This window comes from Plecotus auritus (assembly GCF_963455305.1).
Source record: "Plecotus auritus genome assembly, chromosome: 9".
NCBI classification, from domain to species: domain Eukaryota; kingdom Metazoa; phylum Chordata; class Mammalia; order Chiroptera; family Vespertilionidae; genus Plecotus; species Plecotus auritus.
In genome coordinates this window covers 24,945,724-24,971,457 of record NC_137783.1, presented here as the reverse complement: position 1 = coordinate 24,971,457, position 25,734 = coordinate 24,945,724, and the positions used below count along the sequence as shown (strand labels likewise).

At 48.8% G+C, this 25,734-nt stretch overlaps 1 protein-coding gene across 1 annotated transcript; it reads left to right on the top strand.

Moving 5' to 3' along the window:
• Nucleotides 1-6,399: 6,399 nt before the first annotated feature.
• FFAR4 (free fatty acid receptor 4) lies at nucleotides 6,400-25,722 on the top strand. Its single transcript, XM_080640073.1, has 3 exons — nucleotides 6,400-7,379; nucleotides 14,543-14,671; nucleotides 24,138-25,722. Exons 1-3 carry the CDS (start codon nucleotides 6,813-6,815, stop codon nucleotides 24,525-24,527), a joined length of 1,086 nt encoding a protein of 361 aa, XP_080496199.1. The 5' UTR covers nucleotides 6,400-6,812; the 3' UTR covers nucleotides 24,528-25,722.
• The last annotated feature ends 12 nt before the right edge of the window (nucleotides 25,723-25,734 follow it).

Genomic DNA, 25,734 nt, shown 5'->3' with positions numbered 1-25,734 from the left:
CCAGGGCTGGGCCTGCTGTCTGGCGTGTGGTGCAAGCTCTATTGCCGTGTGTTGAGTGGACTGCTTCCTGTATTAGGCTGGTCAGTGTGACTCCTGGACAAGAGGAGGCCACAGAGAAAAGCTGCCCCTGAAGTAGAAATGGACCCTCCCTATACTGATTTCCACTCTGACTTTAAAAATTTGTGTTCAAAGTCTTCAGATTGCATCTGTCCTTGGAAAAATGGAACAAAGTGATCGCTAAGATCCCTTTTATGAGTTTAAGCTTCAGTCTGGCTGCCACTAAAATAAGACCACTTTTTTTTTTTTAATATATTTTATTGATATTTTACAGAGAGGAAGGGAGAGGGATAGAGAGCTAGAAACATCGATGACAGAGAAACATCGATCAGCCGCCCCCTGCACACCTCCCACTGGGGATGTGCCCGCAACCAAGGTACATGCCCTTGACCGGAATCAAACCCGGGACCCTTCAGTCCGCAGGCCGACGCTCTATCCACTGAGCCAAACCGGTTTCGGCAAGACCACTTTTTAAACAACAGGGTTTGGGGAGAATGGGTCTTCCATGGATTAGACATCTTGGCGACAGGCAAAAGGAGTTAATTCTGAGCAAGTTAAGCAGGAAAGAAATGCATTGGAAATGCTCCTGAAAATTCCCAGTTTGGACAGGAAGACTAGAGCCACTGAGAAAATGGGCGGGACCCAAGAGCAGCCAAGCTGTAGGGACCACTGCTCGAGTCCTGCCTCCTGTCCAGGCCTCAGTTTTCTTATGATTCTGAGTCAACAGGTTCACTGTGGGGATTAAGCACCCGGGCCGGGAGCCAGGAGGCCTGGTTTCAGATCTTAATTCCTAGAACCTCAGGTAAAGTTCATGCCATCTCTATGCTCTGTCTCCACATCTGTAAAATAAGGATAATACAGGTACCAACTTGCATTTGTTACCTTTTGTTGTGAAACAAATTACCCCAAAATGTAGTGTTTTAAAACAGCAACAAATATTTATAATCTCTCAGTGCCTGTTGGTCAGGAGCAGCCTAGCTGGGTGGTTCTCAAGAGGTTCAGTCTGATGGAGACTAGGTCTGCAGTCATCTGAAGGCTCAGTTGGGGCTGGAAGATTGTTTCCAACGTGGCTCACCCATGTGGCCGGCAAGTTGGCCTTAGCAGTTGGCAGGAGCCTCAGTTTCTTCCTAAGTGAGCTGTTTGGGTGTCCTCCCCTTTGAACAAGTGACACCTGAGAGAGAGCCAGGCAGAAGCTATGTCCTGTGTGTGAACTAGCTTGTCACATCGCACCATTTCTGCTACATTCACTCTTTAGAGGAAACTAAGTCCAGCCCTCGAGCAAGGGGATGAGGCTTAGGCTCCACCTTTTGAAGGGAAGAGTGTCAAAAAGTTCCCAGCTCCATTTCATAACTGCCACACTACCTCACAGGGTTGTTATGAAGATTAAATGAGTTAACCCAAGTGCTTAAAACAGAGCCTGAAATATGGTAATTAGCACGTGTTTGCTATTATTATTATTATCATTATTACTACTACTACTATAACTATTACTGTTATTAGTCTTCCCTACCTTGCTAGTCCTCCTGGTCCTCATTGTTTCTTCTCCCCAAAGTTACCTCAGAGGTGGGGGTTGATCCCTCCTTAAATTATTGGTTCCTAAAACCCCCTCAGGGAAGCAGGGGCTTTTGTTGTTGTTAATCCTCACCTGAGGGTATTTTTCCTTTGATTTTGGAGAGAGTGGGAGGGAAAGAGACAGAGAGAAACATTGATGTGAGAGAGATACATCAATTGATTGCCTCCCTCACGTGCCCCAATCAGGGTGGGGGATTGAGTCTGCAACTGAGGTATGTGCCCTTGACCAGAATCAAACTCAGGACCCTTCAATCTGCAGGCCGACGCTCTATCCACTGAGGCAAACCGGCTAGCAGGGGCTTTTTTAGGACTGGCCCCACCCTATTTATCTGCCTCAGAAAACAGAGTTAAGTCACACTAGGACTCCAACCGAGGCGGACAGGCCTAGGTCAGCCCCTCCTTGCACATTGTAGTCCTCACAGTTGCTACAAGGCTGACCCTTGCTCTCCTCTCTTCATCTCAGACAGCATACCCGCCACAGGGAGCTGTGGAAATTCCCCAGGCAAGTGATTGGCTTGGGGACACACTCTTGCTCAGTCGGCGCCCCGATGTGATGGGGCATGGGGTTGGGCTTTGAGGGCAGAAACCACCAGCAAGTGAGCAGAAGAGCCAGTGCGATGGGGCCTGGCTGCCACAAGCCCATAACGCACGAGGCAGAGCCACAGCGAATCAACGTGTCCTCCCTGCAAAGGACGCCCACCTGCGGGGTCACATGGCCCTGAAACCCAGCCAGACCCCTGCTGCCAAGCCCGGAGACTAGGCTGCATCCACCCCGAGAAAGGACTGCCCTTTCCTGTCTGCTCAGGGTGGCGCTTTTTCTAATGGATATAAAGCATTGCATATGTTAGCTGTGGCTCGGCTGCCCCATCTCATTTTAAGATCCCTGCCGTGGGCCCCTCCTATGTGAATACTTCACAACCAGGTGGGCTGATCACTCGTTCCACTTGCGTTTAGCTTTTTCATTGCCCAGCTTCAACTTGGATTTTTTTCTTTTGGCTGATAGACCTGCTATGGACAGTCGAGATGACTGGCCTGAGGCACGTGGAAGCTCTTGCCCTCCCCACTGTTGCAAGTGCTGGAACTCAGCCCAGTGCCTTGTCTGCCTGGGAACTCTGGCCCTCCTTGAAGAAGGAGCACAGCGAGCTTCTCCGAGCACAAGTTGGCCCTCCTTTATCCCACTGGCCTGGTGGAGGGGGTTACTTGGCTGTGAATGCTCAGGGCAACTTGGGGGGCGGGGTGGGGGGGTGTAGTGGAGACTGTCCTTGACAAGATGGAGCAGAGGTGTAAGGAGATATTCTGATCTCTGCAAGGCCTAGATAGATAGATAGATGATAGAGAATAGATAGATATATAGATTAGATGATAGGTAGATAGATAGAGAGATAGATAGATTAGATGATAGGTAGGTAGATAGATAGATAGATAGATAGATAGATAGATAGATAGATAGATGATAGATGGTAGAGGATAGATAGATGTATGATAGAAGATAGATTATTCACAGAGAGGTTTGAAGAGAAGCAATGGGCCAGTAAGCATTTGCATACAAACTTTATAAACATTTTCCAGAGGAAAAGTAAAACAAAAACAGTAAAAAATAGACACAGAAAAGTCCCCACCTCCTGTTTGGTTAAAAATATAAAATAAACAGGCACAGGAGTCATCCCTCCATGGGGCCTTCCCTTTAGCTCAGAACTACACTGTCTGTATTTACACTTGGTGGGTCCTTGTTTCCATTCTACCATTTAATCTAAGAGTGGAGAGGCAAAGGAGCATGACAATAATAGAAATTAATGACCATGAGCAATAAATACAACACTCACCAGGGCTCTGCCTGTGGTTTCCTGCCGTCTTGTCTCCAAAGAACACGTGAGGTCGGTCCACCCTGATGACTCCAGGCCCAGCCCCATGGACCAAGGGGATTTGACAACTGTGCACACCTGGAGCCATAGATCGCTCTGAGCTCACTGTGGGCTGGTTTAAGGGGCAGGGGTCCTCAAACTTTTTAAACAGGGGCCAGTTCACTGTCCCTCAGACCATTGGGGGCCGGACTATAGTTTTAAAAAAACAACTATGAACAAATTCCTATGCGCACTGTGGGCCCGGGATGAGTCGGCTGCTAAGCAGGACAGGCAGCGGCACCCGGCGGGCCGGATAAATGTCCTCGGCGGGCCGCATGTGGCCCGCGGGCCGTAGTTTGAGGACGCCTGGAGAGAGTTTTCGGTGTAACCTCTACCAGGAAAATGATAACATTTCTGGCTTTTTGCCACTTGGTAGGACTTCACAGCAGAGAATGACAACAAGAAATAAAGTTTGGTGAGGTCCCAAGAGGCCATAGCCTATAGTACAAGATTTCTCACCCTCAGCCCTATCAGCATTTTGGGCTGGCAATTCTTTATTGGGGGGCTGTCCTGTGCATGTAGGAGGTTCAGCGGCAACCCTGGCCTCTCCCCTACCCACTGGATGCCAGTAGCAACTCCCCAGCTGTGATAATCAAAAATGTGTCCAAATATTACCAAATATCTCTGCAGTGTGTGTGTGTGTGTGTGTGTGTGTGTGTGTGTGCGCAAAATCTCCCCAAGAAGTACTGCTCTGGTGGTTAAGAGCAGGGGTACTGGGGTGTGACTGCCTAGAGATGAATCCCAGTGCGTGCAACTTGCAGGAGCACTGAATGAGTTAATAAACAGTCCGAGCATATAATTTATCCTCCAAACCAGGGCAATTTGAGAGTGAAAGGGAGTTCTAACAATAATTTCATAACCTGAGACTGTCTTTGCAAATGGGTATGTGTGGTTGGTCCATAAGACTATATAGTGTTGAGCATCAAGCCTGACCTGGTGTCTGTTTGATGACCATTGTGCTATGTGCTCTACATGTAGGAACTTCATTAGACCTTATGAGGTTGGTATTATTATTATATCCTTTCTATATATGGAAAGACCGAAGAACTAGAAGCTGAAGTTCAAGGTCACATGGTGAGTTGTGTAGCCAGGATTCGTATCCTGACAGGCGAGTTTCCAAACCCGTGTTCTTAACCACTGTGCCCACATATGCTCGGTGCCCAGGGAAACAGCACTACTCGATATCCGTGGGACTCCACATGAAGTACTAGCTCTAGGTCACTCACAGTTTCAACATTAAATCCACTTACAAAGCCGGGTGCTCAGGGTTTATTGTGATTAAAAGCAGATACATGAAAATCACTGTGGTGCCGAAAATGTGGGTGGCAGTGCCCAATCTCATTCCCAGTTTTGTGGAGCTCAACAGGTGCACCATCCCATTAGGAAGTCACTGCGATTATTGAAGAATGAAACAAAAATTTTATTTTTCAACTCATAGTTATTATTTACTCTGATGCCTACTAAGTTGTTAGGACATGAAGTCTTATTAAGTCGTTTGGACCCAGCGGCCTAAATGGAGCTGCTGGTTCTTTTTTTGGCCTAGGGGTGCCATGAAGGTGATGGAAAGGAGAAAGCTTGGGAACCTCTGCACGCACCCGTTTTCCATTGGGAGAAGCCTGGAGGGTAGTGATGGAGAAGTCCTTTTAGCCCAGAGACCTCACCCTGGTAATCCACTCCGGGGAAACCTTTCTGTCCCCATGTCACTTCAGCCTGGAATAATGGAATTGCCTCTCTCTCTCTCTCTCTCTTTCTCTCTCTTTCCTCTCTCTCTCTCTCACACAGCTTTCCTTTCCCTCACACAAAACTATTGTCCTCTGACCCCAGTCAGACAACGCCCCTTTCCATCTGAGTTCCTTTAATTTCAATCTCTTGCCCCTTTTCAACTGTGTCAGGAAGCAAACTGGTTATTTTACAACTTGAACTTAGTCAAGATTCAAGTGGAACATCTCTCATTGACATGCAAACTGCCCCTCAGGTCAGAGGTCACATTGTCAACTCAGACCCATATGACACAGTAATAAGCAGATCCACAAACGCACCCCTCCCCTCAGAAAGCACTGAGACTGCTACACTGGACCCTTCATAAATACACAGAGACACTCACAAGACAGAACGGGCAAGTGGGAGAGGCCTGGCAGTGTGGCAAAGGGGAGAGGGGGTGATGGCTTGGGTGGTGAGGAAGTTGGCACTGTTAGGGCCACAAGCACACTTTACACTCTCTAACTGCCTAACTTACTATCACGGAAAACGAGATGGCATGGGCGTGGTGGGAATGTGTGGGGCAGAGGCAGGGACATGGCTCTTTATTACTAACCAGGGGCCTCCTTGGACAAGTCACTTCTTTCTGTGCCATAGTTTCCTCATCTCTAAGGGGGTTTGATCTCTCATTGCTTGTCAAACGGGTGCCTGAGGCACATTCACAGCCTGTGTGTGCACCTGAAAGCACTGGGATGTCCTTCCGGGTGTCAAGTTTATTCAAGATCACACTTTTTACTTGAAGGCATTTTATATCATTGCTCAGAATGCAAAATTTACATGCATTTTCATTTCAGTAACTGATAATTGATGACACTTCCCAGGCAATTACTGTGTGGTGTTGTGTTAATTTCTTTATATGATCCTTATAATTACCCAGTCAGATGTCTTATTATTCCCATTTTGTGGGTTCAAAAACTGGAGCACAGAGAGATAAAACAGCCCCCTAAGTCACGTTATTAAGCAATGAAAACAAAAAATTCTCCCCATATCACCTCCCCCCAAATCTGGATCCATTATAAGGTGCTTTGGAATTCACCTCTCAAACCCGTGGGGCTTCTTTGGTGAAGCCTGCACAGCGCAGGCCAAAATGATTTCCAAAGTCCTGCTCTGACACTCCTAAATCAATTTTAGCTAAATCGGTGGATTAAAGGCTTCAGCACACCGGTTGTCATTGGAGTATGGGAGAGGCTGGAGAGGCCCTCAGGGGTTCCGAGGGTTCACTAGGTGGGGTTTCTCAGCCCTTGGGGCGCTCCCAAACCTGCCGGTGGACGGGGAATCCCTTTCTAGACGACCACCTTCCGGCGCAGCCAGACGTTTCCAGCCGCCGTGTGTCTCCAGCCTGGCACTTCCTCGTTCCCGCGCGCCCCGGCTCAGCTGCTACGCCCAGCGCCAGCGCTCCTCAGTCGGGAGGGGGTCAGAGGGGAGGTGTCGCAACCGCCTCCCTCCCTCTTTCCCAGCCTTGGCGCGCAGTCACCTCCCAGATGAGCGCGCTCGCAGACAGCTGCGGGCCGCCGGCCGCCGGGCATGTCCCTTGATTGCGCGCTGGCGGCGGGCACTGGGCCCCCGCGCATCCTGGAGCCGGACAACCGAACACGCTTCTCCTTCTTCTCCGAAGTCAAGGGCGACCACCGGCTGGTGCTGAGCGCAGTGGAGACCGTCGTGCTGGCGCTCATCTTTGCGGTGTCGCTGCTGGGCAACGTGGGTGCCTTGGTGCTGGTGGCGCGCCGACGGCGCCGCGGCACCACCGCCTGCCTGGTGCTCAACCTCTTCTGCGCCGACCTTCTCTTCACCAGCGCCATCCCGCTCGTGCTGGCCGTCCGCTGGACCGAGGCCTGGATGCTGGGCCCGGTCGCCTGCCATCTGCTCCTCTACGTGATGAGCCTGAGCGGCAGCGTCACCATCCTCACGCTGGCGGCCGTCAGCCTGGAGCGCGTGGTGTGCATCGTGCGCCTGCAGCGCGGGGTGCGGGGCCCGGGCCCGAGGGCTCGGGCGGCTCTGCTCGCGCTCATCTGGGGCTACTCGGCGCTCGCCGCGCTGCCGCTCTGCGTCTTCTTCCACGTCCTCCCCCAGCGGCTTCCGGGCTCCGAGCAGGTGAGCCGGGCAGCTGTCGGGGCGGGCAGGCGGGCGGGGATCCGACGGAAACGGTCGCCTGGGATGAAGCTTAACAGCAACGATAACAGGCCATTTGCTGCACTTAACCATGTGTCAGTCACCGTGCCCGGAGCGATGGAGGTTATCCCTTAAATTTCACTGCAACCGTACGATGTGGATCCCGTAAACGCCCACCAAAATGCTGTAAGTGGGGTCCCCAAAATGCCTGTAAAAGGCACCCACTCTTCATTGCAAAAGTAATGAAATAACGGGGGCTTCACAGCCAGCCGGACGGAACTTAGGGCACTCGGAGTGGTTAATCACATCCTGTTAAATTCCGCTCTCTGGCCGGGTGCGACCGTACTGCTCACCTACTCTGCAGGGGGAAGCGGAGGCCGAGGAGCAGCTGGGGCATCTCACTCGTAGCGCGAGGAGGGGCTGGGGTCGTGCGCAGCAGGTTCAGTGCGAGACTGGCACGGGCCCTGCTTGGAGGGGGCAGGTGCGTGTGGATGGGCCGGGGAGAAAGGGAATTAGAGACCTAGAGACCCCAGGACCAAGACTGCCTCTAGGTGTGTGTGTGTGTGTGTGTGTGTGTGTGTGTGTGTGTGGTTTCTCCTCCTGGAGCCTCAGTTTTTCCAACTGCGACATGGAAGGATGAGACTAGTCCGCGGGAGCTTACCCTGGGAACCCGGGTGATGGGTGGTTTCAGAATATCTTGGGCACCCGAAATGTCCCGCAGGTCCCAGAGGCTGGGCCCATGAGCTTTATTCGAGGCACCACGACCCCCAGTTGTCATTGGGATCGTGGGGGTGGGTGGGTCCACCATCTAAAAACAGTTCTGCGCACCGCTCATGACATTGGCTCTGGTCTGCTCCCGTCCGCGCTCCAGAATCGCGGGCGCGGGTCTGTTTGCGTTGCTAGCCTGCTGGGCCCGGGCAGGGTTTGCGAGCCGCGATTCACTCCAGGACGCTGGACTTGAGCGCGGGCTGGGGAGGACAGTGGCCGGCGGCTCTGACTGTCAGCCCCTGGGTGTTAGTCTTCCTAGGGTTCTGTGCACCTTACCAAAAGGCGGCTCAGCCTCCCCAGGCTGCTGCAGCTGGCTTCTTCCCCCTCCTTCTTCCTCCAGAGGTCGCTCCCCAGGACTGCTCAGCCCTGGCCCTGGGAGGGAGGGTGGGCACCGGAGCAAGCCTGACACAAACCACAGCCCCAAAGAGAGGCGCGTGCAGTGGCCAGAGGGGTGGGAAGGTGGGAGGCTGGGCTGGGGAGGGGAGGTTGGAGAGGAGAAGGCTTTGAGCTTTGGACCAATGGCTCCCTGGTGTCTCTTCCAAAGCCTGGACACAGAGGTGGGCTTCTCTGGGGGTCTCCCCTGACCTGTCTGTCACCCAGGCCTTTTACTGGGGGTGGGGGAGAAGTCTGCATCCTGTGTAAGCAGTATCTTTTTAACATAACTCAGACCTAAAAGTCTCTTTCTTAATAGTTGATATCTTGCGTGGAATACATTGTGGGGTTTTGCTTGTTTGGTTTGTTTTGTGACCAACAGGCAGGAACTGCCTCAGACCCGTGGCACTTGATCAAAGAATATGTGAGCCTGTGGCATGTCTCTTTAAGTGGGGCCACAAAAGCTGGGATTAGTTGAGCTGGTGGGTGCCATTGGCATGGGGAGACCAAGGGCCCTAGCTTCATGGGCAGCTGGTCTCCTCTGCCCAGATACACCTACGAATCCAGGTGGCCACACAGATGCTCTCAAGTAAGTGGAAGACCAGGCCTCACCCCAGACCAATTGGATCAGCTTGGAGCTGGGGTTCCACCATCAGTCTTGTGATTTTTTTTTTTTTTAAGTAATTTCCTCACTGAGTTAGTGCTTCTGTATTTTAAACAGAACTTGAGGGATTTCTCCCCATTTTTTTTTTTTACAGAAACAAATGACAAATCAGAGAATTAAGGATAGAGCTTAAGGGTATCTTATGTTTCTAGATGTGTATCTTGTGCCTCTCTCTTTTACAATTGTTTTAGGTACACGCCTACTTAACTGTCAAATAACACTTAAAAAAATGAGGCTCTTGTCGCCTCTAGGCCAAAAGCCCAGACTACAACTGCTTGCCCACATGGGCACTGCAGTTGTCTTCCATGTCTTTCCACTCTGTATTTTACCCCTGGGGGGGGGGGGGGCATGTGGATGTGGTCAAAGCCCTCTGCATTCTGCTTCCAGAAGGACGAGGGTTCCATGCAAGGCGCTCCCATGGAGATCTGTGTGAAGTGGCCTTCCATCCGTTCCCCTTGGGCGGGGCACACAGAACCCTCTGATTTTAATCCGGAAACACCTCCTTGGTCTTCAGAGCCTTAGGAAAGGGATTTGGGCAAAGCCACAGGGAGAGGATGGGTTCTCACAGCACCGCAGGAGATTGGGGGACAGGTGAGTTCTTACTGGAGCCCTGTTCCCGGAAATTAGTAGAGGTGGGGAGAGGGAGCATGTAATGAGAATTCCACAGTCCTTTCCAGCTCTCCATCCTCTTTGTCTTTTCCCCTTTGTGTTATGCTTCCCTCCCCCCTCCCCCCGCCCATCCCCACCCATGCACCTGCCAGTAAGCCAACAAACAGAAAAAACCCTCGTTCCTCAAAGGCTGTGACCTGAGCATGCAAGAAACATCTCATTTTCTATGTGAGCAAATAAGCCCCGTGGTTTAAGAAATAAAGAGTGAGAAAGGGAGGGACAAAAGGGAGTGTGACCTTAAAAAGAAGGATCTGGTCTAGACTGAACTAAGTCTCCTATTAAAATCAGCAAAGGCTTGTTTTCTCAGACCCCTACTGCCCGCCTCCTGGCTGTAGGTTTGGCCTGCCACCTCCCACTTGGACATGAAATGTGGAGGTTGTGGATGGGCGGCATTTTCCTACCCAAAGCACAGGCGCAGAGAATGAACTAACTAACCCCGAGCACAAGCTGGCACTCTGCTCTCAAAGAGCCCTGGCCAGGGGGCTTTCTGCTTACCTGGACCCCCCACCCCCCACCCCCACCAAATCAGAAACATGATTCCCTTTGTCCATTTGGGCAGTGAGTGCTCAGCAGTCCAGGTAACCCAGCAGTTCAGGGTGACTTCCCTGAAGGGAGATTGAAATCATGGACATTTCAGAAAATGCTGCATAATTTGGTATGACGAATGTGGCCTTTGGAGTCAAATGCTGTGTATTTGAATCCTATCTCTGCCATTTAGGAGCTGTGTGACAGGGGCAAGTGAGTGGTCCTGCTCTCTATACCTCACCTGCCTCGTTTGCAAAATGGGCCTGATATAAGGTTTCCACTTTCTAGGATTGTCATGGGGACTAATGTTCAGTAAAGGGGCCAATATCTGGCACAGACATGGTTAAGCGCTCAAAAATTACCAGCTATTATTAGTCTCCTTATCTGTGGATAGAAATATTTTAAACATTCTTTAAACAGTGTAATTCTTCTGATTGCTGTAAAAATAATAGACTGCCATTTTAAGAGGTGGGGGATACATCCTAGTAACTTAGACATTTCAGCCAGGTCAGCTCAGCCTGTACCAACGGCATTCCTGCCTGTGTGTGCCGTGGCCCCGGTAGGGAGGTGACCCTCACTGGCAGCTGGGGAGGACTGTCCACCCTGGCCAGAATGTGCGGCCCATTTATTCTACAAACATTTGCTGAGCACCCCTCCCCCTGCCCTCACCATGGGTTACATGCCCAAGACACTCTCATCCTCTTCAAGGAAGTGCATTTTTTGAGCATGCAGATGGTCCCAGGCCCTGGCAGAATTCAGTCCCATGAGTAGGTGTTCTTGTGTTTATTTCCTGGAGGAAGAAATGCCTAAAGTCATAAAGCAGGTAAGAGATGAGCTGGAATTTAGCCGGGGTCAGTCTGTTTCTCCTGGTGTCATTTTCATGAGTTGATACTTCCTTAGGAGCCTTGGTCCACTGCCCACCCTACCCAGGTTTAATATGAGGCCAATAATGCCATCGTGTCTCTACTGAGTGTGGGTTGGCTCAGGAAACAAACAGTTTGCTTGCCTTTGTTAACATTAGAGGACGCTTTTAAGATAAAAGACAGTAAGTCTATCGCTTGCATTGATATTTTCTTTCTTTTCTGTTGGGAAGCTGATAGATAAGGAGATGTGCAAGTAGGATTCGAAGTTCCTTAAAATGACCTTGAAGTCTTACAGTTTTTGTTTGAAGAGGTGGGACAGGAAGGATGATTTATGAAGTGATCCCCAGGGTGTTCCAGAAGAATCTTTAGAGCCCTAGCCAAGTAGCTTAGTTGGTTGGAGCATAGTCCTATATGCCAAGGTTGCAGGTTCAATCTCCAGTCAGGGCACATACAAAAATCAACCAATGAATGCATAGATAAGTGGAACAACAGATTGATGTCTCTCTCTCCCTCCCTTCCTCTCTCTCTCTCTCTCAAAATCAATTTTAAAATACTTAAAAAAAAAAAAAACAACCTATCAGAAGAATCATTAGAGAAGCTGACAGGAAACAGCTGGAATCAGGTGGCATTTGCCTGTAAGTCAACCAGTGTGGGGAGAAGGCAGCGTTTGAACAGCGCCTGTGGGAAGATGTCCCTATCCACAGGGGAGTCTTCTTAAGACAAGAAGTATATCTAGCAGAGTGTGAAGAGGAGAGGCAGGTAGCCAGACAAGGATGTGGGGGACTGAAGGAACATTGCAGGCAAAGGAAATAGCCCCTCGTCAGCAAGAGATTGTGCCAGGAGGGTTGGCAGGGGCCAGCTGGAGAAGGGCCATGTACACCCCTTCAGGGAGAGATGGCCTGGTCTGGGAGGGGGTGAAAAGTTAGAATGAGATCTGTGGGTGGATCGGATAGCTACGAGGTGGAACTCCGAGGTTCCCTCTGAGAGGGAGGTAGAAGGCAGAAGGCTAGTGCTCAGGTTCCTGGCAGCTTGGGGAATGGCAGCTCCATGCGGAGTCAGTGACTGCAGGAGGTGGAAGTTTTTGGGAGTGGGATGTGGGAGGCTTGACGTGCTTATGAGGCATCCTGTAGAGATGTCCTCAGGGTAAGTGGGGTGAGTCTGGGCTTCAGAAGAAGACTGGCTGAAAAGACTAGATTTCAGCATCATCTGCAAAAAGAAGTCATGGAAATGAATGAGTGTGTTAGGAAGGGGTGGAGGTTGGGCTGGGGAGGATGGAAGTCACATTTAACCACATGATGTGCCTGGCCTCCTGCCTTCATCCCTTCTGGTCCTGACACTGAGCTCCAGCTTCTCCATTCTCCGGAAACCCCATCCTTTCAGACACAGCTGACACACACCCTCCAGGATTCAGCTTTGCCAGGTGACTCCACTCTCCTGTCACCTGTCGATTGCTGGGCGCTTCCAGCTCAATGCCCTGCATTGAAGCTTCCCAGGGCCTCTCCCTCCCTGACTGCAGAGACCAAGCCCACGCTCACTGTGGCCTCACTGTGGCTCAGCCACCATGGCTTGGGTCAATAGTGGTTGAACAAATGAATTAAAGGACACTTGTTGACTCAGCCAGCTTTACTTCTGTAGCTCAGTAACAAAGCAGGTCTAGCACTTTGGGTTTTCAAATTTCCTTTTTAAAATCAGGAAACATTTCAAACATGCAGAGAATATTAGAACACTCCTGCCCCCACCTTCCAGATTTGATTCGCTGCCAAACTCCTGTGAGTCACAACCTAGAATCAAAACGACTTACGTCAAATAGACTTTCCCACAGAAACAAAATTATAACATCAAGTTAGAGCTGTGACTGTGGGCCTGGTGTTTGTTGATTTTTTTTTTAATTTTTAAAATGAAATTAAACACTGCATTTAACCAAGGATGCCCTGGGGTGAGGTTCTTGTTTTCCCAGTTTTGCTAATTGTTAGGCACTCGGGGCTTTCTGTCCTGGTGACTTTCTGTACCCGGCCCATCAGCCTTGCTTTGCGCATGTCTAACTGCCTACCACAGTTGGTCTTAGCTCTTTAGGGAAAATATATGATTCACAAGGACTACATCATTAGTGTTATATTATTTGAGGAGGATGTTTCTAAGCCTTAGTTTCCTCCTCTGCGTAAAAATGGTAATAATACATCTCCATAAAGTTGTTGTGAACATCCAATGAGATAATGTAGGTAAAGTGTTACCTGCTGTGGACTAAGTGCTGTGTTGATACCAAATAGGAGAAGAAGGGTCTATTTGACTGTATTTTGAGTTTGACCACCTAATTATGATACATGTTGAGAAATGATAAAAACTCTTTGCCTAGTATAGCATTTAGTAAACATTGAATGAATGAATGAATGAATGAATGAATGGTGCTATGGATGATAATATTTCTTCTAGACATTGGTTAAGATGCCTTGTTCACCAAAAATCAATAATACGGTCTTTTTACACAAATATACTCTTCAAAACCTATGTCACGTGTTTGGAAGAGCAACTTGTTCCCTGAACAGTTTTGTTCCTACCGTGAAGCGGGCACAGGATATTTGGGTTTGGGAGGAGGGATGGGTAGATGATAGATAGATGATAGATAGGACTCTTCATTGGCCTACTTATTCATCAGAGGACATGGTTGCAGCATCTCTTAACTATTCAGTAATGTCCCCGCTGTTTTGGGGTCTGTATTAGTGCCCAATATTTGAATTCAACACGACACAGTGGTAGCAGCAAGGTCACACCTGCAGGTTCTTTGGCCACATTCCAGTGGTTTCACCACTTAAACTGATGGAGGCTTGTGCTTGCGTCTTGGTCTGGGGCTGCGGGGTGCTCCTCTGGGGAGAGGCCCCCAGGGACAGAACTCCCGAGTCTGGGCACCAGCGTTGCCTTGGCGTCAGCCATGCCCTTCTCTGATGCAGCATGACACTTGCAGACGTTTGAACAGCCTCCAAATGAACACTATGCCTTCATGTGGACCCTGTTGCCTTGAGCACTGGGCTTGGAGTCATGCCTGGGAACTAACTCTGGCTCTTACCAGCCGGTGACCCTGCGTTATTGTGAGGTCAGAGGCAAATGATTTGTAAGTGGGGTTGTGTGGGCCATGGAAGGGATTCTGGGATTTCTTGTCAATTGTGTGGTAGTGTACCAATAAGTAACATATCAGTGTTAGAGTGCCTGGTAAGTCCCCAGCGGGAATGAGCTTAAGGCCAAATAAGAAGCCAGCATTTAAATGACCTTCTCTTCCTTTTTATGCCTAGGAAATTCTGATTTGCACACTGGTTTGGCCCAGCATTGCTGGAGAAATCTCCTGGGATGTGTCCTTTGTCACTCTGAACTTCTTGGTGCCGGGACTGCTCATTGTGATCAGCTACTCCAAAATTTTACAGGTACGTGTGCTTCCGGACCACAGCTGACAGGTGGAGTCTTAGCATTTCTGGGTTAGAAGTTACCTTAGGGCTCACGCCAGCTCAATTCTGGCTCACTGCCGAGATCTACCCCTCCTGCAAAAAGAAAAGTTACACCTTTATGATTGTTATTATTTGTCACTAATCCCTAAATACAAATGTATTACAAAAAATTAAAGAAATATGGAAATGTGTAACATACAAACTAAAAATCTATGCTACCCCTGTTGCTAATTCATTGTATATTTCCCAAGTTATTTACATATATATACATAGTTTTATTCTATGTGTATTTCTCCAAGTTATTTACATAAATACATAGTTTTATGCTATGTGTATGATAAACCATATAAAATGATCAAATACCAACTATTTTTCAGATTTGAGATACTACTATCTGTTTCTTAGCTTTCTTTTTTCGCTTAACACTCTACCATAACATCTTCCCATATCAGATCCTTTATCTCTGCCTCATTATTTTTAACGGCTTGATGATCTTCTGTCATACAGCTGTGGCCTAATTTATTTTATGGGCTTTAGAATTGCGTCCTTGTTTCCCTACCACACACAGCAGTGTAGTGAGAGAATACACACTTTTAAAATGTTTTATTGACGCATCATCTGCATACAGAAAAGCACACCCAGTACACACACACAGCTTGCAAACTGACCCCACTCCCGAAGCAGCTTCCAGAAACAGCACGACAGACAGCACCTTCCCCAGCTCCCACCGCACACCTTCCACCCGCTGCCCCCAGCCCCCAGCCCCGGAAACGTGCCTTTCCAAAGCGGCTGACACAGGCCATGGCCTCTGCCTTCGGAGCAAGCATGTAGGGATGTAAAAAGCCCTGCCAGCCTGATTCCTACCTCTGGAGGCAGCCTGTTTACATGTATGTGCCAGCCCAGGCAAATGGTGTGTATGTGTGTTTGTGCTTGTTTGAGACGGTTTAATGTGAAGCCTTTGAGTCCTCTCAGAGGTTTACAGTTGTCAGATCTTGGCTTTATAGCATATTTTGGGTCATCTGGCAAACAGGGATATTGAAGTGGGGCCCTGTAGGTCCTGCTTGCTGTCTGGCCACTTTTATGGCTCTTTCTTTGTAGCTGAGATCTGTCACCGTTTTAGATGCTCAAAACCCAAAGCCAGCCCCACCTCCATCCGAGTCTGCTAATCCTGGGTCCCGTGGTATTCCCTAGACTCTCCCCCACCAGTGGACTTCTGACCCTCCTTCAAGTGACCCACTTCTGGGGCTTTTCAATGGTATGAGGACAGTTCACGCCTAGCGTTAAGGTCTGTAAGGTGCCTGCAATAGCGCCTAGCATGTGTAAGTGCTATGTGGTAAGTGTTAGCTGTTATTGTTATGTTCAAAGAAGTGAGGGGATAAGGAATGTATAAAATGTATAGAGATGTAGAAACAATTCTAAATTATTTAAAAAAATTATTTAACAAATATTTACATAGTGTTTATAGTGTGTTAGGAACTAACTTATTTAATATTACTAAGAATGACAGATGAGGAAACCAAGGTACAGAGAGGTTAAGTAACTTGCCCAAGGTCACACAGCTCATAAGCAGCAGTATCAAAATGTAAGGTAGTCTGGCTCCAGAGTTCCTTAGAAGCCAAGAGGGCTCTGGTCTTCTCCTTTCACTCATGTCTCATACTTCTCAGCTGCCTGAGGGGGAGGACTGACTTATTCTAAGAAAAGGTTTCCTCCTCACCCCTTCATCCCTTCATTGTTTTCTCAGGCCAGGGCCCACTGGAACATTCTAGGAGACCCCAAGAGCCCTGATGGGTTGGGGGATCTGTAAAGAAAGTGAGGGGACATAATTATATCTTTGCCCCATCACTCAGGGCACCGTTTCACAACTGTGAGTCGTGATAGATATTCTGTTTCACCCAGGAGCTGTCCCGGGGTCTGTGATAGGAAGAACTGAAGGCTGGCCTTGGGTTTATATGCAGAGTCTCTGAAAACTGACGAATTGGATAAGAGACACCTCCTTAAGGTTCTATGTGATCTGGCCCCTGCCTGCCCCTCTCACCTCATCTTCTCCCCTCTCTTGTGTCCATGTTGGCTTTGGGGCTATTCACATACACCAGCACATTGCTGCCTCGAGCCTTTGCGTCTGCCACCTTCGCTCCTAGATCCCTCATCCCCTAATTCTTGCGTGGGCCATTCCTCCTCTTCATTTAGGTCTCCAGTCAAAAGGCTGCTCCCCAGAGAGACTGTTGTGGAGCGAACGTGAGTAAAGACCACTGGAGTCCAGACCAAATTAAAATTTAGGGAGCCTTTATTGCCGGCCGGGGACTGTTCTCTCTCCACGCAGGGAGATCAGAGAGCAGCCCCGACCCTTTGTGTCTGACCGTATTTAAACCCATTCACTACATCCTGTTTTTTGCAGAGCAAACAGTCTAAAACAATTTAAAACAAAGCAGTTTTCCTTAATTAAAGAGCCAGCCCTATTTGCGCTTAGTGGGTTATCTCGCTGCTGGCCTTGGAAACAACACAGTTCTATCCAATTAAAAAATGCACCTGGCATGGCATTGAGAGTATGGGCATATCTAGTCTCTGGCCTACAAGGTCAGACAGCTAAGTTTATCTTCCTCATTATTCAAGCAGGCTAGAAAGCAAAGTTATTTTTTAGAATAAGAGTTCGTCTAAAAAAAACAGCAGAGAATTCCAAACAGTAGTTTTACGAAATAGGGGTTAGCCCTCTCACTAGGAGGAAGCATGCTCAACAATTCCCACTCTCCAACAAGACTCGCCATCATTCTCCAGTTCTCTTTATTTACTTCTTTTCAAAGCACTTACAGCCCCTGTCATATTCCATTTATATGTATCTATTTGTATGTCATCTGTCCTTCCCATTCGAATGCAAGCTCCATGAGGGCAGACTTTGTTTACTGCTATAGCCCCAAGCTTAGAACAGGGGCCTGGCTCATCCATTGTTAGTGCTGGATAAACACTCATTGAATGACTAAGGCACTCACAGGGCCAACAGGACCTTTTCCTCCTGGGCAGTGGGAAAATCACTGCTTGAAGAGTCTTAAGACCCAGGTTCTAGTCCAAGCTTTATTTCTGTGTGACCTTAGGCAAGTCACTCAGTTTTCTCTGGAGCTAAATGGGCCTCCGTGGATTGTTTAACACAGTGGTTCTCAACCTTTCTAATGCCACGACCCTTTAATACAGTTCCTCATGTTGTGGTGACCCCCAACCATAAAATTATTTTCGTTGATACTTCATAACTGTAATTTTGCTACTGTTATGAATCGTAATGTAAATATCTGTGTTTTCCGATGGTCTTAGGCGACCCTGCTAGTGGTTCTCAACAAAATGAGAGCAGATATGATAATGTTTTGAAAATCACAATGTTAATGCAAATATAAGACATTTTAAAAATTACTTCTCGCTTACTAGCAAACCTGTTGCCCATTTCCTGGGAGGACCATACCATGTGTCCTCACTCTGTACCTGTGGGTTTGCCAGGCTGGTAACTTGGAAGCAGGTGAGTTGCCTCCAGGTGGATGGTGGTCTGGGCAGGATACCTCCGAAGATATTCATACTCAGAGACACTGACTCAGCTTTTCTGCGGAGTTTTTCTGTCAAGAGTATATAACTCTGTAAAATCATGGAATGTCAGTGTTAATTAGCCATATTTACAGAGACACAATTAGCAAATCATGTGGAGCCATGGGACACACAGCTACACCACGTACCCCTTTCTCACCAGCCCCACCTTTCACCTGTCACTACTGACTTTAACTCAGCTTCCATCTCTTGGCCTGAGAAGTGCCCCTTACAGATCACCCTGATCTTTTATTCCTCTAAGGCAGAGTCCCCCTAATGCACTCTCTAGAACTCCATTGGATGTTAGACATTAGGAAGGGTTCCATGATCAAATGAGTCTGGGAAATGCTAGGCTAATCCAAGTTACATGGATTTCTTTGCTGCAGGACTTCTCAGCGTCTTTACTATGTGAATGTACTCTGGGAATCTCCAGCACAGGGTAAGAGTAGGCAGCATGGCTAAACCTGACAGCAGGACTCTGTTCCCCACAGAGCATCTCTCTGGACTGGCGCTCCATGAGTCTCCTTCGGGAAACGGCTCTAAAGTCCCCACCCAGGTTGCTGGTTCTGCCCTGGACAGGATTGAGCACAGACGTCACCCGGGCTCTTCCCATCTTATCTGCCTTTCTGCTCGCCCTGCTTCCTTTTTACTCATGACTCAGCCAGGCTATACATCTTCAGTGGCTTTTTCCAATCAACAGTTTCCCAGGGAAATAGTCTCCAAGCCCCTCCCAAGTACCTTCGATCGGGCTGTCAATGTTAGCTGTTGGGGCTTGGTTTATATTGTCACCCAGCAACCATTGCCATGGCAAGGTGAGATGCTTCTACCCTTTGTTTGTATGTTTCTTGTTCCTCCTCCCCCTTCCCTACTACACACTAACATGGAAGTGCAGGGTAGGCAGGGTGCCCTTGCTTTTTGCACCTATAAGAGTGCTTGGCACATAGAAGGGGCTCAGTGAATGTTTATTGCATGGGAGTGAGTCTGTGGCTTAAAGATGGAAAACGCTTTTCTATCTCGGAGCTTACCTGAGAAACAAAATGTTTCAGCTGAACGTGAAGATGCTGGGAAGTGAACACACATGCCTTTCCCCACGCCTGACCCTCATTCCCCAGCTCTGAGGTCTGTTTGCCGATGGAAAGGGAGGTGGGCCCTCTGGAAGGATGGAGGCTATGTCTGATGATTCTAATTAGGAAGTTGCTGATGGACCAAGCAGCCCCCAAAGAGACCCAGCGCTCAGGGACCTGAGCCGTGTCAGGGAGAAGCAACCGCTCCCTGCACCCACCTGTCAGCAGCCGTGGTCTGGCGGCATGGAGTGGCTAAGGGCCTGAGGTGGAGAGAAGGTTCCCTCACAGCCTCCAGATGAAGGTGGCGAGTCTCAAACTATTTAATAAGTGACTCCTCAGGCCCTGCCGATGTGGCTCAGTGGTTGAGTGTTGACTTATGAACCGGAGGTCATGGTTCGATTTCTGGTCAGGGCACATGCCCAGGCTGCAGGCTTGATCCCCAGTGGGGCCCATGCAGGAGGCAGCCAATCAATGACTCTCTCTCAGCATTGATGTTTTTCTCTCTCTCCCTCTCCCTTCCTCTCTGAAATATATATATATATATATATATATATATATATATATATATATATATAATTTTTTTTTTTGGAGTGACTCCTCAAAGGTCTGGGAGAAAGCTCAAGTCTGTTGTCCCAGATGAATAGTTCTCATGCTTTAGTGGGTGAGACTCATCTGGGGAGTTTATGAAAGTGTAGATTTCTAGGCTTTACTCAGACCCACAGAAGCAGAGTGTCTGAAAGTGGGCCCAAGCAGGTGTGTTTTATCAAGTGCCAGGTGGCTGGTGCAGGTGGCCGTGGACCACATTCCCGGAGCACTGTCCTCTCTCCCTGCAGCAGTGTCCAGTGAAGAACTCAGGTCCCCTCCCCTCCGCCCCGAGGTACACGCCCCCACTTGATCTCCAGACTTTGTGCAAGTCACTTCACTGCTCAGAGCCTCACCTCTTGTTCCTAAATGGGTAATGACAGAACTTACCCCATTGACTTGTTTTAAGGATTAAAGTTAATCCTCAGAAGTTAACTGAGCATTTAGTTTAAAAGCACATCAAACATTCTGCCCAATGCCAGGGACATTGAAAGCCCTGGATAGCAGTTGACTGGTTTTGTCATCTAATGTGGGGAAGAGAGAAGAGGGGGAGCCACATCTCATTATAATGGGCCCATTTTCCTTCTCACTCCCCAGGAGCTGCAGAAACTGTGCACAGAAGGAAATAGTAGCAGCAGTCAGTGCTAAAAAAAGACGCAACCATGTAGCTACTTGGCTCATGAGTCAGTCCAATTTGTCTGTTTGCTCACAGTCATTGTCAGGCACAGAAGCCACAGGACAGCCCAACACCCAGGGTGTGGGGTTCAGAGGCAAGAATGACGCTCCAACGTCTATCACACAGTGTCTGTGGCAGGTGCCCTGTGACTACCTGAAACGAAGCACTGCTGGTGCCACGCAGGAGATGAACCAGGAAGCTGGTGCATCTCCTCAGAGCTCCTGGCATTAGAGCTTGGAGTTACAGGCTGGGCAGAGGCTTTCCACTGACAGAGATAGTAGAGAGTGGGAAGGAACTAGTTTAAGATTAAGAGCATGGGCTGGAGTCAGACTGCCAAGGTTTGAAGCCCGGCTCTGCAAGTGCTGGGTGCTGTTGGGCAAGTTGTTTAACCTCTTTTAGCCTTAGTTTCCTCATCTGTAAAATGGGGATCCTCAAAGTACATGTGTCACAGAACTGTTGGGAGAATTTAAAGAGATAAACCAAGTGATATGTACAGGGCCTGGCACATAAGTGCTCAATAAATATGAACATGCATCACCACCATTCATTCACAAAAATGAGACACAGTACCAGGGACTTCATCCTTCTTGGCAGGCAATGTGGGCAGCACGAGCGATGAGGCTGCTTTTGAATCATTCCTTATGTGTCTAGAGCAGTGGTCGGCAAACTCATTAGTCAACAGAGCCAAATATCAACAGTACAACAATTGAAATTTCTTTTGAGAGCCAAATTTTTTCAACTTAAACTTCTTCTAATGCCACTTCTTCAAAATAGACTTGCCCAGGCCGTGGTATTTTGTGGAAGAGCCACACTTCAAGGGGCCAAAGAGCCGCATGTGGCTCGTGAGCCGCGGTTTGCCGACCACTGGTCTAGAGTGACACCCCTACTCAGAGATGGTGGCATTTCCCCTGCAGCCCTCCCACCTCCCAACCTGCCCAGCCGTTACTCTCATAGGTCTGTCGGCCAAGGCAGTCTCAGTTTAAGCAGCTTTCACCTGAACACACATTCTAACTTGATTCTACACAGCAGCTTCCAGACCTGGGTGTGCCAATGTGACCTCCGGCATGCGAGCCTGAGATGGTGGTTTATGTCTCCTGAGCAGCCCCACCCTGCAGAACAGGGCTGAAGAGGATGGCAGCCCCTTTGGAGCCTTTTATGATGTGGCTCATCTTTATCTCAGCTAAGCTGGGTTTGCACAGATGGGGGTTTTGACCATGTATCACCAGTGGAGTAACCCTCAACAGTTACTCACATTGCCTGAGATTCATTGTCCTCATCTCTGAAGCTGAAATAATGATAGTACCAATCTAAAGAGTAGCTGTAAAGATGAAATGCGACCATTTATACATATAAATGCACAGTACAGTGCCTGGCACACAGGGAGCCCTCCCCGAAGCCCAGCGAGCCTGATTCCCACTGTTCTTGTGGTTGGGATGTGGGTGGGGAAGAAAGGGCTCTGTTCACTCAGCATCCGCTGCCCTGGTCTCCATCACCAAGAGGTGGACCTCAGCTACTGCACAGAAGCCACAAGCAATTGCATTTGATCATAAAACAAACAGCTACTCTTTAATTAGCTAGTAACAACTATTCTAAGGAGACTATTTTAAGCCATTGTGATCTTTTAGTTAAACTTGCCTGAACTGTGAATTACCCTAATTGCTTTCAAATTGCTTCCCCTCTTGAGATTCCAGAATCTTAGGGGAATGGGCCTGGGAAGGCCTGCTAATGAGATTTGTGGCCATTAAAGTCTCCAGTCATGTAAGCACCCACTGTGTGGCTACCGCAGGACATGGGGCCAGACTAAACAAATGGGAGTTAGCAAGGACCATGAATGTGACCAACACATCCTAAATTTGATCTCTTCCTTGGGGACAGAGGTCACAGGTGGAACAAAGCATGTCAGGCTCACATGTACAGCGCCCCATCGCATCCTGTGCTAACTGTGCACCGGTTTGTCCCCATTCACCATCACAAACCCTTGTCCCTTTCACCCCCAAAACTCTGGGTACCGTTAAAGCTGAGCAAGTGATAGGGGACAGCTGGCCTTCTGCCCTCTGGCTGTGCTTGAAGGACAATTGGAATTAGGCATCAAGGCAGGATGCTGTATGTATCTCCAGGGCAGCCTGCCCCTGAGCACTGGACTCTTCCCAGCCACCAGGGAGGCCAGGCCGCCCCCCCCGCCCCGCCAGCCCACCCACCACCTGGGCCTGGGAGACACACTTAAATGGCAGCCCCCACCTCCTCTCTCACAGACTCAGCTTCTGTGGGGCTCTTGCTCTCTGAATTGAACACTTCCAAGGCTAAACTCTCCCTCAAAGCCCTGGTTCCTCACCTGTACAAAGAAGGGGTGCATAGGCCTCGCTACTTAAAGTGTGGCCCTCGGACCACCGGCAGCAGCAGCAGCACAGGAACTCGTGAGAAATACTTAGCTTTTTCGAAAAAAAGAGACAATAGGGAAGTTGTGTGTCTCAGTCTTTTGGACTGTCATCAGTCCAAATACCGCAGACCGAGTGGCTTATAAACAATAGAAATTGATTTCTCACCGCTCCGGAGGCTGGAAGTGATAAATCAGGGCGCCAGCATGGGGGTCCTGGTGAGAGCCCTCCCCCAGGCTGCAGACTGCCGACCTCGCACTGTGTCTTCCCACGGCAGCTGTGTTCAGGGAGCGCGCTCGGGCCTCTTTTCTAATTGTTTTAATTCAAAATATTTTAAACTACAGTTGATATTGAATATTAATTAGTTTTTCAGATGTGCAGCATAGTGGTTAGATATTTATATGACTTACCTAATGATCCCCCCACCTGGCACCTCCATGGTTATTACAATATCACGTATTGACTACATCCCCATGACTATTCTGTAACTGCTGATGAATGAAGCTTAATCTCTTTATCTTTTTTTTAGTAGAATATTTCTAAGGAGTGCTCTCAGTTTATCAGGAAGAGGAGAATCACTTCTTTATTTTTTATTTTATTTTTTAAATTGATTTCAGAGAGGAAGGGAGAGCGAGAGAGATAGAAACATCAATGATGAGAATCATTGATCAGCTGCCTCCTGCACGCCACCTACTGGGCATGGAGCCCACAACCCGGGCATGTGCCCTTGACCAGAATCACTCCACAGGCCAGAGCTCTATCCACTGAGCCAAACCGGCTAGGGCCCTTCATCTGTTTCTTAGGGGCACTAATCCCACTCAGCAGGGCTTCCTCCCTATAACGTAATCACCTGCCAAGGCCCCACCTCCTGATAGCATCACCTTGGAGGTTAGGTTTTAACAAATAAATCTGGGGGATCCTCACATCCCTCTCCTACACCACCCAGTTCAGGCCTTTCACGTCCCCTCCTCCACTCTATCTACAAGTGGATGATTTCCTGCCTTATTTCTCAGGGGGCCACCCAGGCGCCCCATTTCTTCAGCGCACCTAAGGGTGGACAAACCTCTCCTAAGGGCGCTCTCTGCGCACAAAATAGTCCCCGTGCAGCGGGGGCAGCAGATGCCAACTCTGAACCTCCCTGCTGTCACCCTGCGGTGACTGAGGCTCCGCTGCTTGTGTCCCCGCAGATCACCAAGGCGTCGCGCCAGAGGCTGACGGTGAGCCTGGCGTACTCGGAGAGCCACCAGATCCGCGTGTCGCAGCAGGACTTCCGGCTCTTCCGCACCCTCTTCCTGCTCATGATCTCCTTCTTCATCATGTGGAGCCCCATCATCATCACCATCCTGCTCATCCTGATCCAGAACTTCAAGCAGGACCTGGTCATCTGGCCGTCCCTCTTCTTCTGGGTGGTGGCCTTCACGTTCGCCAACGCGGCCCTGAACCCCATCCTCTACAACATGTCCCTGTTCAGGAACGAGTGGAGGAAAATCTTTCGGGGCATCTTCTTCCCAGACAAGGGAGCCATGTTTACAGACACGTCTCTCAGAAGAAATGACCTGTCTATTATTTCCACATAATTAATCTCTCTCTAGAGGCAGAGTGGGTCACTCTGGTGAGCCACTGGTGTGTCTTCAAAGGGACTGAATCTCCAGGACCCTCACACCAGGGTGCCCTGCTTTAGGAACATGTGACCTATGCAAATGCATTCACGGCACCAGTAAATTAAGGGGTGATCCTTCGGCGAAAGAATTGTATCCTTTATAAAAGGATTTGTTATGGGTTTCTTGAAATATGAACTTTTTCAGTGTGTTTGTCATATGATTGAATGTAATAAATTTTTATTTATACCTGTTCAACAATCACATCTCCTACATATAAAGCCACACCTTGCTGGTTCCTGAAGTGAATCTTGCAACTGGTCCAGGACTGAGATTTCTCTGAAGGGCCACAGCCACTCTAGGTCCCTCCCCTGGACTCGCAAGGCCTTGGGATCGTTCATTAATGTCGATAATGCTTGAGGAATTTCCCAGGAACAACCAAAGGTGACTTTTTTATTTATTTATAAGGAATGCCATGGACCCCTTTAGGAGATTCAGTGTCATGAAATCGGAAGATATAGGAGAACTCCAATATTTGGGGGCCCGGGCGGGGGGGGGCAGGGGAAGAGTGAGAAATGATCATGGGACATATTTTGGGAAGATGGAGCAAGCACTATATACAATGTGAGGGAAAGAGAGGATGCAAAGGTGACTTCTAGATTTGTAGCCTGACACTGGTTGGATGGTGGGCCAACCAACAACAATGGGGGAAAACTTGGGGTGGTAGAGCCACGAATTTTATCTATGGCTTGGGTAAGTTTGAAATCCAGTGAGATCCAAATGGAGAGTGGGTACAGTAGTTGGATGCAAGGTTGTGGAGTGTGGGCCTGAAGATGCAATGTGGCGAGTCATCAGATAGTGTTTACAGGCCTAAGGTTTTAGGAATTATCCCTGGGAGAGAAGAGAGAAGAAACCAGAACCAAACAGAACCATGGGACATGCCATCACATGGACGTTGGGCCCATGCTGGAATGCGCAGTCGCTCGGGGCCTGGCACATAGTAGGTGCTCAACATGGCTTAGTTGTCAAGTACATCAGCAGCAGTGGTTCCACTGCTTGTGGAGTTCCCTGAATAGCTTCTGAAGTAAGACTCATGGTGCTCGAGGACAAGAGGACTGGGGTTTTCTGTTCATCTTATCTAATAGACTTGATGAATTAAAACTATGTTGAAGTGATGTGTGGCTAT